This window comes from Octodon degus, unplaced genomic scaffold (genome assembly GCF_000260255.1).
Source record: "Octodon degus isolate 3935 unplaced genomic scaffold, OctDeg1.0 scaffold00002, whole genome shotgun sequence".
Classification (NCBI taxonomy): Eukaryota; Metazoa; Chordata; class Mammalia; order Rodentia; family Octodontidae; genus Octodon; species Octodon degus.
In genome coordinates this window covers 28,257,061-28,270,035 of record NW_004524578.1, presented here as the reverse complement: position 1 = coordinate 28,270,035, position 12,975 = coordinate 28,257,061, and the positions used below count along the sequence as shown (strand labels likewise).

General features: G+C 44.0%; 1 protein-coding gene across 3 annotated transcripts in view; it reads right to left on the bottom strand.

Moving 5' to 3' along the window:
• Positions 1–753: 753 nt before the first annotated feature.
• The window catches only part of Ino80 (INO80 complex subunit), a 136,603-nt gene continuing 124,381 nt past the window's right edge, over positions 754–12,975 (bottom strand). Inside the window, exons 30-36 of one of the 3 annotated variants that reach the window (XM_004623395.2) lie at positions 10,125–10,283; positions 9,365–9,467; positions 8,386–8,474; positions 5,625–5,780; positions 5,174–5,333; positions 3,532–3,747; positions 754–2,339 (exon numbers count right to left, since the gene is read on the bottom strand). In XM_004623395.2, coding sequence (XP_004623452.1) covers positions 2,122–2,339; positions 3,532–3,747; positions 5,174–5,333; positions 5,625–5,780; positions 8,386–8,474; positions 9,365–9,467; positions 10,125–10,283 — 1,101 coding nt within the window. In that variant the 3' untranslated portion in view covers positions 754–2,121. The remainder of the gene's footprint in view (positions 2,340–3,531; positions 3,748–5,173; positions 5,334–5,624; positions 5,781–8,385; positions 8,475–9,364; positions 9,468–10,124; positions 10,284–12,975) is intronic. The other 2 variants (XM_023711425.1, XM_023711429.1) reach the window with 2 other exon arrangements.

The following is a 12,975-nucleotide window of genomic DNA, read 5'->3' as shown; positions in this document are numbered from 1 at the left end:
GTGGTGACAAACACAGGGCATGGTTAACTGGGAAACTGAGGCTGGTTTGTGTTACAGCAAGTAAAACAAAACCCAGAGTATTAATGGTGCCCTGTGAGAGTAGCATTGTGACTGTAGGTGAACGGAGCTGCCCAGGAGCCATCCATCCTGATCAAAGTATGCAGGGTGAACCCTGGCTAGGAAGGCCACCCAGTTAGGTGGCATTCACTTGGGAACAGCATGAGCCCTACTCAAAGATGAAGCAACAGCATATCAGCATTCTAGCTCAGTTACAGACATGCTGACTGCTAGTCTAGGCTGGGAACAAGTACTCTTTTCTTGACTGATCACTGAAGTTTTTTAGGCCTGGTTGTCTTTGAAATCTTGAGGAATGTATTTTACTGTTTCTTTTCAGGACTCTTTCAAGTACAGCTAGCTTTGAGACACTATCAGTATGAAGATTACAACTATGTAAAGCAGTTGATGGACCAGGACAAGCTGTTCACATCTAGGTCTTGACGCATGAACAGCCTGCACCCCTGGGCCTTGGTGCTGCATACCAGGCACTTGGTCAAGCTGTCCTGATGGCTGGAGGCAAATTTCAAGTCCAATTCCAATTGCTACTGAGGAAGTGCCCACAGAGCACTCTTCGCCCCACTAACCCTGCCCTTGGTGAACAGTTAGGGCTCTGCCTTTCCTTTATCTGCCAAATCCCCTCCGGGCCCTACTTTTGCCCCCAAGAAGAGGTAGCTGCAAAGACTACAGACACCCTGATTTACATAAAATTATCTCACTCCATTTTATTTAAGATTTTTTTATCCAGTTAGTAAAAGAAAAGATGTGTCTCTCTTTATACATATATACAAGTTCAGTTATAAAAATAGCACATTCAAAGAGAAAAAGGCTTGGCATTTTTCTGATTCTCTCTAAATAGCATCTGTACATAGGAGTCTGAGTTTGGGCAGGGGAATCTTAATGATTTAAATTAAATGATCCCCCCCAACCCCTACTCCAAAAAAAAGTTTAAAAATCAATCTATCTAAACTCAATTCTGTGATTTTCGGGTGTGCAAATTAGAGGCTGGCCCGCCCAGAAGCACCTGCTCCACCAGGGACTGGGGCGGGGGTTGAGGGTGGGGTGAGACAGTGTCCAGAAACCCCTCCCATCAAATACTGCCCCCTGGCCTCTGAGAGGCCAGCAAGCTCAGGCTGGTGGGGCTGGGTCTTAGCGGGTCACTGACGAGCTTGTCCTCTCTCCACTTCCTCTTGTTGCCCCTTCCCTTCTCAGTGCAATACAGACAGTGCATACAGCCAAGCAGGGGCTTGAAGGGCAAGGGTGGGGAGAATGTGCATTCGGGATGGGAAAAGGGGTGTCTGCAAGAGGGGCAGTAAGGATGTCCTGCTGATTGAGGTGGCTCCTGGTCTCTTTACTGGCTTCTGGGAGTCCTTTGGGTAGGAGCTGTTGCTACTGTTGCTGGTGGGACCTGAAGTTTCCCTGGTGTGAACCATGCAGGACAAAGGAGGAAGTGCTGGGGAACCACTGCTCATGGTCTGCTTCCTCCAGTTTTCTGCCACTCTTACAAGACATTAGCTTCTCTGGCATTTACTGCCTTCTCTTTAGTGCTAATACCGTGGCAAACTAATCTGGAGACCTGGGGGAGCTGTCCAGATTCTTTGGACACCAGGTACAGGAGTTCCTTCCTTCTTAGCCCTACAGGAAATCATTAATTTAAGAAAAGTCTCCACCATCGAAGGCTCTTTGTAACACCTGGAGAACCTTTGAAAGGGATATGGTCAGAGCAAAAAAGTGGAATGAGCATGGAGACAGCGTGCCTGAGCATCTAAAGGGGATCTAGGGCAGGCCCTTCCCTGGTAAGGGGTTTGAGGCATGGTCACAGAGCTCATCTGGGCTGCTATGGGGCTGACCTTGTCCTCTTCTCATAGGCCACCCCAGAGCACTGCTTTGGAAACAGGTGATAAAGTGCTCACACTATCCACCTGTCTTGTCTTTCCTTTGCTGTGACAGGCCCTCTATACCCTCCGACTCAGGAAATGCTGCATTGGGCCAGCCATCCAAAGATCATATGCAGACCAGGACTTGAGTCCCTGGTTTGGTTGAAGGAAGCTGGTGGGGCCAAGATGGTTACCGTCCTCCAGAGGGATTGATGCTTTTGCCCTGTTTCCGGACCAGAGAGTCTGAGGCGAGGCTGCTGGTCATATGGAGGCTCTTGGGAGTCCCAGGAACATTATTTCCTTTGCTCAGAGGGGAACTCAAGGGAGAAGAGGCGCTTGAGGGTCCAAAGTCAACAAGGCCAGCAGGACGGACAAGGGATGTCTGCAGAGGACTGCTGGCAGAGATTCCTGTGTGGATGGAGAAAGATGGATGATTGTAAACACCAGGTGCAGGTGAGCTACCTGGAGCCTGAGGTGTTGAGTACCAGAGTCTGGGCTAGAGCACAAGGGTGGGGAATCCCTCCTTGCCAGACTTTTCTTGGCATATTCACTGGCTCTTCCTGTCAAATTTTTTTCACCAAGCCTCCCCCAAGGAGCACTGAGATGGCAATTGAGACTGGGCATGGTGGTGCGTGCCTGTAATCCCAGCTCTAGGGAGGCTGTAAACAGATGGATCACTCACTACAAGTCCAATCTAGTAGTGAGATCCTGAATACCTTGTAGATCTTTTCCTAAAAAAACCAAAAAAACCAAAAAACCCTGGAATTGCTTAGTGTGCCACTAGGCTGGGTTTTCTTCTTCATTCCACAGATGTGCTTTATTCCCCAGTAAGTCTGGCCAGAGGGTACAAGGTTGCCCCTCTCTGACCTGTATCTGCACTCATGCAGTTTTCCTGGCATTGGCTGTGGCCATCCCTGTACTCTGAACCCTGCCACTTCAAGGACCCTGGTCAAATCCCTCATCTCTGATGACAACTCCCAAGACAACAGTAAATTCTGTTTTGTTTTTGAGACAGGGTCTCACCATATAGTACAGCCTAGCCTTCAACTATGTGGCTCAGACTGGCCTTGAACTTACAGTGATCCTTCTGCCTCAGCTTCTGACTGCTGGGATCACAGGTGCCATGCCTAGCCAACATTAAACTTTGTTTCTCTTTTATGTACCCTAGGCATTCAATGGCTCTGGTCACCAGCCTAGGCATCAAGCTAGGATAGAGTAAAGGTCTGTCTGCTCTGCCTGAATGATGAAAGAATACTGCTACCAATGAGGAATCTCTTTGCACACTGCTGAGGGGGAAGAGGTATATTTTGAGAGTGAACCTTTTTTTTCTAGTATGAGCCAAATATACTTATATGTGGTAAGAGATTGTCTAATATGATTTGGCAATGTTTCCTGTGTACCGTTTTACTTTCTTAAAAACAAATTTCAATTGTTGGGCATGCAGGCAGGTATCTGTTCATACAGTAGATTTATAAATTCTGAGTCAATGCTTCCCCTTGGTTTCCATTCCCAGTTAGCAAGCACTATTGATTTTTCTTGTGCCCTTTGCCATCTGCAGCAGATTGCTCCTAACAGTGCACAGCCACCCTGACCCCCGTACCTTTAGACACATTGTACCCGTATGCAGCATAGGCAGCTGCCGAGGCTGCTGCAGCGCCAGCTTTGGCTCCTGCCATCGCAGCAGCACTGCCTGCTGTGGACTTTCGGCTTCGGCCTTTCCCTGCTCCTTTTGCTGTGCTTCCTGAACCTTTGGGGCGGCCCCGGCTTCGCACTGATTGACCACGTCCTGCAGCTGGCATTTCCTGAATGGAAATTCCTGTGAGAACAAATGGTCAAGAGGCAAAACTGAATCTCTTAAAATGTTAACAGAATCTTCCCCTGACAGGGACAGTTTTCTCTGGGTGTGTGCATATGCATATGGTCTCAGTATACTGTGCAGGCTGCCCTTGAATTTCTGGGCTCAATCTATCCTCCTGCCTCAATCACCTGAGTACAGGACTATAGGCTTGTACACTGTGCCTGGCTTTTTAGGGTGTTTCAGGATTCCTGGGGAGGTCGGTCTTTGGCCACTGTAGTAATATACAGAGCACTAAAATTCTCAATAGTTAACATGGCCTGACTTCTCAAGGTGTCTTTCCTTCTCTTTAGAGGTGGTTCCACTACTGTTACTGAATGAACAGTAGGGACTTGCCACATGGGAACTAGCATTCACCTGTGTACAGTAACATGCTTCCACCTTGGAGAGTCAACTTCTGTTTCTAAGCCCCCACCCCTTCCCCCTTTGATGCTGTGCTTACTAGGCATACATTCTACTGCTGTGCCCAATTCTAAGTTTTTTTTTTTTTTTAATTTTATTTATTTAGTGTGTGTGTGTGTGTGTGTGTGTGTGTGTGTGTGTGTCCAGCTCAGCCCACCAGGGGGCGGCCCTGGCTGGCATGTGGTGCTGGGGGATTGAACTGTGGTCCCTGTGCTTTGCTAAGTTTGTTCCAAGTAGGTGCTTTAGACCACTGAGCCATCTCACCAGCCCCAGAATATTAAACCCATTCTGTTTTGTTTTGTTTTGGGGTTTTTTTGGTGGAACTGGGGATTGAACTCAGGCCCTTGTGCTTGCCAGGGAAGCGCTTATTCCACTGAGCCATCTCCCCGGCCGATTCTAAGTTTTAAACTTAGAACTCCTCAAGAAATATCAGGGACTGTGGGTCTCATACAGCAAAGTGAGAAAATACCCAAAAGAGCTAATTTTAATTAAAAATTAGCAAAAATTAAGGCAAACTACAAAAGACAGAAATGACGAAAAAATAATTTTACAGTCTCTTTTTGGTGGTACTGGGGATTGAGCTCAGGACCTTGCATTTGCCAGGCAAGCACTTATTCTACTGAGCTGTCTCCCCAGCCCCTATAAATTTTAAATCTTTGTAAAGTTCTTATTTTATAAAGTTGTAAAGTTATAAAGTTTTATTTATTTATTTTTTTTTTGGTGGAACCGGGGATTTAACTCAGATCCTTGCGTTTGCCAGTCAAGCGCTTATCCTACTGAGCCATCTCCCTGGCCCCAGTTATAAAGTTTTAAATCTTTGTAAAGTTCTCTTCCTTTTGCTTGATAAGGATATGGGGGGGACGGGACAACCCTATAGAATTTCCTTTTGGCATCATTTTACTCTTTTGATTACCATCAAACCAATGCTTTCTGTAAGGTGGTAAAACTGGTTCAGATACACAAGACAGACAGACAGATCACTTACCATTCACGGTGTCTGAGACCGAGCCTGTAACAGATGCAGGTGAATTGGTGGCTCGAGACTGAGGGGCTGAGGAGGCTGGGTCATCCACGATGACCAGCATGTCACTGCTGCTCTCATCAGGGGGGATGGAGCCAGTGTGCAGCTCACTGCTGATGGAGATCTGCAAATGGAGGGGTCAAGACCATTGATTCCTTCGATGCCCACAGCCCAACAACCCTTGCACTTGAGAACATGCTTATAGGACGTGGCTGATCTCTCTCTGCTGGCTTCCCTGCTGAGATCAGATTTTCCTGCCTGGGCTTTTTAGAAGCTAGTCTGATTTCATTCCTTTACTCCTTGTAATTATCATGCCTGCCAGATAGCAGGAGGCCTAGAGACAAAGGCTGTCTTGCAGCAAGTCCTTCTAGTCAGGATGCATTCCCACAGCTGTGAAGACCACTGGGAGCCTCACCTCACTGAAAGGGCTGGGCATGGCTGAATCCACACTAATAAAGGAGTCGTCCCCATCAGCAGAAAGGTTAGAGTTATCAGCAGAAGGAACAAATGGAATCACCAGGTTCAGACCCTCTTTCCTTCTTTTCCCATCCAATTCATCTTCCTTTTTCTTCTGGGAACATAAAGATAAGGATATACCCAAAAAATACAAAAACAAAAACAAAACATGAGGATATTCTCTAAGGGTAAAGTGGAATAAGAAAATGGTGACAGAACTTTTACTCTTTATTTTATAGACCATCAATTATCCCTCCCCCTTTTTGGCAGTACTGCAGATTGAACCAAGGACTTTATGCATAGTAGACAAACACTATGCAACATCTTTGACTCCTCAATTATCATATTTTTAAAAAATTAGAGACTCATAAGGAGACAATTATACAGTTATTATTATTTTTTTCAGGTGCTGGGGATTGAACCCAGGTCATTGTGTATACTAAGCACATTTGCTACCATTGAGCGGCATCCTAGCCCAATACAGAACTTAAAGGTAGGGAAGATACACTGAACCAGAGCTACATCCAATCTAATCTCCAGGAGGGGAAGGGTGGCCAGGCTAGGGCACATACATATAACAGCATTTCTAGGGCAGGAGAAATGCAGTCTCCTAAAAGTAGGGGAGACTGTTTCATTTTCAGACATACTTTTTTGGGGCTGGGAATTCAAGTCAAGGACTCACACAGGCTAATTTGTACTCTATCACTGAACCAGCACATACTCATTTATAAATTTTTAAATATATACTTTTTTCTTGAGATGGGTTATTATGGGACAAGGATAGCCTTGAACTTCTGGGCTTGAGTGATCCCTCTACTTGAGCCTCCCAAGTAGCCAAGACATCAGGCTGTATCTAGCTATCACCACTAGCCCTTTTATCTTTTGAGAAAAAGCCTCATTAAGTTACTAAGTTGCTGACATTGGGCTGGAACTTGTAGCCTCAGCCTCCCAGAGTGCTGGAGTTACAGGTGTGTGTTAGCATACCTAGCTACAGTATATCTTTTTAATGATTTTATTTAGAACAGTTACAGATTTACAGCAAAATTGAGAGGATAGGTGCATGTTTATATATACAAAAAGAATGAAGGGGCCTACATACAGCCCCCAAATAGCATACATAAGTTGTTCTTGTCATTATTTCCTGAATTTACATGAAAGCTTTGAAGGTTGAGCAAATGAAGTACACGTCGCAATTTTAGAACCAAGTTCAGTAGGTTGTCACAGGTTAGAGACCTGGAATCACAAATACTTGTATATATCTGGGAATCTTGTCAACCACTGCAACATTGCACTTGTATCTACACTTACTGTAAGAGTGATACTGTATGTCTGTGCAGTTCATACACACTCTATTCTGCAGCTAGAGCAGCAGTTATATTTGATATAGGCTGTTAACTGCTTCAATGTCCCGTGTAAGAAAACTACTTTTTCTTCTTGGGTAGTTCTGCTAAATGTTATAGTAATTTAATTTTAAGCAGTGGTAAGGGTTAGGTAGCTATTTTATGGCAGAATAACAGAAGCCTGGCAAAATAGGTAGAGATGGTGGCCCAAGGTAGAAGGATCTTGATTTTTTTGTCCTCAGGATTTCTCAGCTTTGTAGAAGAAGTACCAGGGGAATCTTCCAGGTTAAACACTGTTCTTCTCAGGGAAGTTCAACTGAGGATTTGAACTATGAGATAGAAGAACTGGTGCACCTACTGGAAAATGATGGCATGATACAAATAGGCTATTAGGCTGATGATTATGGTGGTAAGGGCAAAGGGACATGGGACCTTTCTAACCCCTGGTAGTAGTGGTGAACTTATGATACACATGGCACAGCTGGCATGCAGACTTCTTTGTTGGCATGTGAACCAAGTCACCCTAGCAGGCTGAGCACTGGATAACAGTGGGTTTTTTTTTTTTTTCTTTTCTTTTTTCCCCTAACTAAACCCCTCAGTATTCAGTTTTAATTGCAGTGCTGACACTTTGTGATGAATTTTTTTTTTTTTTTTTTTTTTTTTTTTTTGCGGAACTGGGGATTAAACTCAGGCTCTTGCACTTGCCAGGCAAGCGCTTATTCTACTGAGCTATCTCCCTGGACCCAATAAATGGGCTTTGGGTTACAGTTTGGGCATGTGATCTCCAAAAAGTTCTCCATCACTTCCCTATGGAATCCAACAGTGTATACAGGCGACATCAATCTTATGTTTCACACTGGCAAGTGGTTTCCATAATCAAAGTGTTTGGGGCCTGGGCCTATCTCAGTCCTTTAAGTGGCTGCTTCCACAAAGCTGTCAGCCTCAGGTGGCTGGAGTTCGAACCTCACAACTCTCCCCCTGGCCAAACGTGCCCTGAAGGCATTCGAGGAACAACAACAACAACAAAAATCCTTATTCCATAATCAAAGTGTTACCCCAACAAAGTGGGTTTGTGAGGTGAGTACAGCTCTATTAAGACTGTGTTTCTCCTCATCAAACCTCTATAAACCCACAACTGCTAAAACCACACAATCTGGATGGATACCAATCAGTGACTAAGGTAACAAGGTATATATCAGAAGCCTGTTTTTTTTTTTTTTTCCCCTTCTCCTTTTTGGGTGTAACCAGGGATTGAACTCAGGCCCTTGTGCTTGCCAGGCAAGCGTTTATTCTACTGAGCTATCTCCCGGGCCCCCATGAAGCCTGTTGTTTAAGTGTAGCAGGTCCTCAGCCCCTGTTGGCACCCCAGCCTGGAAATACCTTCTCTGCATACTTTTCCCGTTTGCGCTTGCGTTCTTTCACCCGGTTGGTTTCCTCTTGCTGCCGTTTTTCTTCTTGCCGTAGTCTTACTACCAAGGAAAAAATACCACTAAGTGGCAATCATTATCTATTCTCCGAAGGGCCACATCCTCTGACATTGACATTCTAGATATGACGTTAGTCTATTTAAGGTAGGTGATTGGTGATTTCCAAATCAAGAGAAAGAATAGAGTTCCTAGATTCTCAACAGCTTTTGGATTTAAACCAGGACCCCACTCAATTATCATGGGCCTTTGTCTCCCCCCAGCCTCTGCTCAACTATTGTTTAGTCTTTTAATATCTCTGTATTGCATGGACCAACAGAAGATTTTTACAGAGTGCTAGCAAATATCAGCTTATTTTTTATATGCTACCACGGAAGTCCTCAGAAGACCACAGGATAAATCTGAAACTCAATGTTCTCAAAAGTCAGAAACACACAGGAAAGGGGTTTGTATGATTGGAGCAGTGTAGATCTTCAAGTTCCCTATGAAAATGTCTATGGGGAGGAGATAAAGAATTACTGCTAAGGAGTTGGGCATAGCCTTCTCCCAGCTATACGCTGAAAGGTTTTTTTGCTTTTTTTTTTTGAGACAGGATCTTGTTATGTAGTTGAGGCTGGCCTTCAGCTTACTTTGTAGCCCAGGCTGGTCTCAAACTCACAATGATCCTCCTGCCTCAGCCTCCCGAGTGCTGGGATTACAGGTGTGCACCACCACACCTGGCCAGCTGAAAGTATATTTGAAGTTGCATTTACTTTTAAAATACAAATAAATCTTGCCCTGTATTACACAGAGCACTCTTGTTTGTTGTCTTACTATAAAACAGGCCCTCCAGTAACCCTTGACTTTGTCTAGCCCTGGCTTACAGGCAAATGTGCCTTCTGCTCCCAGGCCATGGGACCCAGAGGACAGGGCACAGAGTACTTAAGAGTACATACGTTTCTTCTCCAACTCTTCATCATCTAGAAGAAGACTAACCACCTCTTTGGGTTTCAAGGTATCTGGCTTGAAGTTGCCACCTGAAATCACCATCCGCTGAATCTACATAAAACAGATCAAAACATCATCTCCAGGTATCCATTCCCTCAAGGCAAATATCTGAAAGGATAAACATCTCTCAACCCATTCTTTAGGGCAGACCTCTCTCCCCCCACCCCTTTATTTTTAAATCCAACTGGCTCCTCCAGGTTATTTGCCCAACAGAAAGAACAGTAAACACTTGCTTCGGACTATTAAATTTATAGCTACAGAGTCCAATACTGAATTAGAATGAAAAAAACTGGTTTCTTTGGAAACTAGTGAACTTGGGATACAACTCAGATGTAGGTAAGCTGAGTATTAGGAATAGGACTCAAAAATGTCATTGTTTTTCCTCTGAATACAAGCATGTGTCTAACATGAGAACCCTTACTACACTCAACTTGTGTGTAGAGTAGCAGCCAAGACTGCTATTGTACACTTAGATTTTCTTTTCTTTTTTGACAGAACTGGGGATTGAACTCAGGCCCTTGCGCTTGCCAGGGAAGTGCTTATTCCACTGAGCCATCTCCCTGGCCCCAAGATTTTTTTCTATGTAGAATAAATTCTACTTTCTTCATGACTGATGAAAAGCAAGAATCTTAAACAGTGTTAATCTAGTCAACATGGCTAAATTTCTCTTCTCTCACCCACACAGTTATTCCCTTCCCCTGTGCTTACCTCACTCTTTTCCTTGGCTCTTTGCAGAATGCGCTCCTCAATGGTACCTTTACAGATGAGCCGATATACAGTAACCTGCTTTGTCTGCCCTAAGCGGTGGGCCCTGTCCATGGCCTGCTGGTCTACAGTGGGGTTCCAGTCACTATCATAGAAAATCACCTGCATGGGCAAGATGAAAATACAGCAAAGACTGCACCACAGTCAGGGTAGGACAACCCTGTCACTCATCTGTTTGCAATGGCATGGTCTGAGCAGGGTCAGATTTCTGTGATAATGGCATGAGAATATATATCTTGTCAGAAGACCAAGACATTTCTTCTTCTGCTCTTGGGCAAGAGACATGCTCCTGGCCTTTTCATTCTTTATTTAAAAGAAAGAACAAACTGGTGTGATGGCACATTCCCTGGAATCCCAGCTACTCAGGAGGATCACTTGAACTCAAGAGTCTGACACCACCTTGAGTAGCATGGAATAACTCCTACCCTCTTAAACAAAAAGAAAATGGCCAGGTGTGGTGGTGCAGGCCTGTAATCCCAGCACTCAGGAGGCCGAGGCAGGATGAATGCTGTGAGTTCAAGGCTAGCCTGAACTACACAGTGAAACCCTGTTTGAAACAACAAAACATAACAAAAGATGCACTTAGTATGTCAGTACCATTAGTAATATCACTAACCTTTGGTGGAGTCATTGTTCTAAGAATATTAAAAAATATCAAAATCTCCTTGAATTGGGGACTATTAATATCTCCATTTTAGAGCCATACATACAACTCAGTGGACAGGTGCATTAGCATGTGTAAGGGGAAGGCTCTTTTTTTTTTTTTTTTTTTTGGTGGAACCGGGGATTGAACTCAGGCCCTTGCGCTTGCCAGGGAAGCGCATATTCCACTGAGCCATCTCCCCGGCTCCTAGGGGAAGGCTCTTGAGTTTGACTTTTAGCACTGAAAAAAACAATGGCTTCCATTTTATAGGTGATAAAACTGAGGCATACAGGAATTAAAGAATTGGTCCAAGACACAAAGCCTGAGTAAATGGTAGGCCTCAGTGTGAGGGAAGGGCAACGTTTAATCACTGGGCTCCTCTGGAGAGACACAGGCATGGCTTTCCCGGCACTCTGGCTCCTATCAACAGCTTCATTTCCTGCTCCATGAATTCCAAGGAAGGGATGTTTAAGTTTGCAAAACAATAAACAAACAACAAAATATACTACCCTAAGTGATCTTAGAATCCACAGAGTTCTGAGTCATTGGCCCTTAAATCTACTATTCAACACGCAGAGCCACCTAAAAGAATCCCAGGTCAAAATGGCCATGATTTCTCACCTGTTTTCCTCTGTTATCTAATCAAGTCACCAAGACTAGCTGGTACTTCTTCAAATGAACATGCGCTTCCTATAGTCCTACTACTACCATCCTGGTCCAGAGTCTCATACCTCCACCTGGATCACTAGTATTTCATTGGATCACTGGGCTTCACACATGCCCAGAAGCGCTCTGCCACTGACTCACATCACCAGCACCCTTCTCCTTTTCGTTATTGGTCTTTTTAAGGTTTAGTTCCAGCTCTGACACTTCCAGGAAAGCCTCCCTAACTTCTGTCACTTATTATGATGTCTCCTTTTCCTATTCCTCTTGAATTTCTCTTAGAAACAGTAGGGAGTAAACTGTTGAGCCCTTACTGTGAGTCAGGCTCTAGTGTGTATTTATAGTTCTTTGAATTCTCATCACAATCCCATGAATAGCCATTAATTTACCAACAAGGAAGAGACTGGCCTGAGATTACAATGCTCAATGGAGGCCAGGATCTGACAAAATTATCTTCTTTAACCATAGGACTGTACTTTTTTATTGTTGTTTTGAGATAGGGTCTCACTATGACGTTCAGGCTGGTTTTAAACTCACTATGTAATCAGACTAGCCTCAAACTCCTAGCAATCCTCCTGCCTCAGCCTTCTAAGTATAGGGATTACAGGCGTGTGCCACCATGCCTGACCCCCCACTAGCTTTCTTATAGCACCCATTTGCTTTAGCCTTTTTTTTGAGACACAGTCTTGCTATGTAGCTTAGACTGGCCTTGACTCACTAAGTAGTCTAAGCTGGCCCCAAACTCTTGGCAATCCTGCCTCAGCCTCCTGATTGCTGGGATTACAGGCATGTAAAACCATGCCCGGCTTGGTTTTGCTTTTTAAATGAGTTACCTTCAATTATTTATTTATTTATTTATTTTTTGGTGATATTTGTCTTCAACAGGGTTTCACTATGTAAAGGTGTGATGTAAGAATATGGTAAATATCTAAACATTTTATTACAGTAAAAGACATATCTATCCCCCTCAAAATACTTCTCTTCACTTCAAACACATATATCTCATCATTTGCTCCATTTTCTGAAGTAGTTCTAGAAGCCCTCTTTCATTAATTTTGCTTCTGGGGAGGAGCCAAAAGCCTGTAAATAGGTATGAATGAGGACATATGAATTGATTTATTTGATTGACTTATTTTTGGTGGAACCTGGGATTGAACTCAGGCCCTTGTGCTTGCCAGGCAAGCACTTATTCTACTGAGCTATCTCCTTGGCCCCTGGATTTATTTTAAATCACACCTTGGAAAGACACAAATGAGTTCTCTCTAATAATGGGATAAGTATTGGAAGTAAGGGAAAATATTTTGAGAGGGATTAATGGCATTAATTGCTATTAATGTATCTTTTGCTGTAATAAATTTTTAAAAATTTAAACATTCATAGTGTATTTTGATTATTCTTACATAGTCTAGGCTGGCCTTGAACTCATGATCCTCTTGCCTCAACGTCCACAGTCCCCACAAGATCCTTCCATTTTTAGCAGAGGATAGA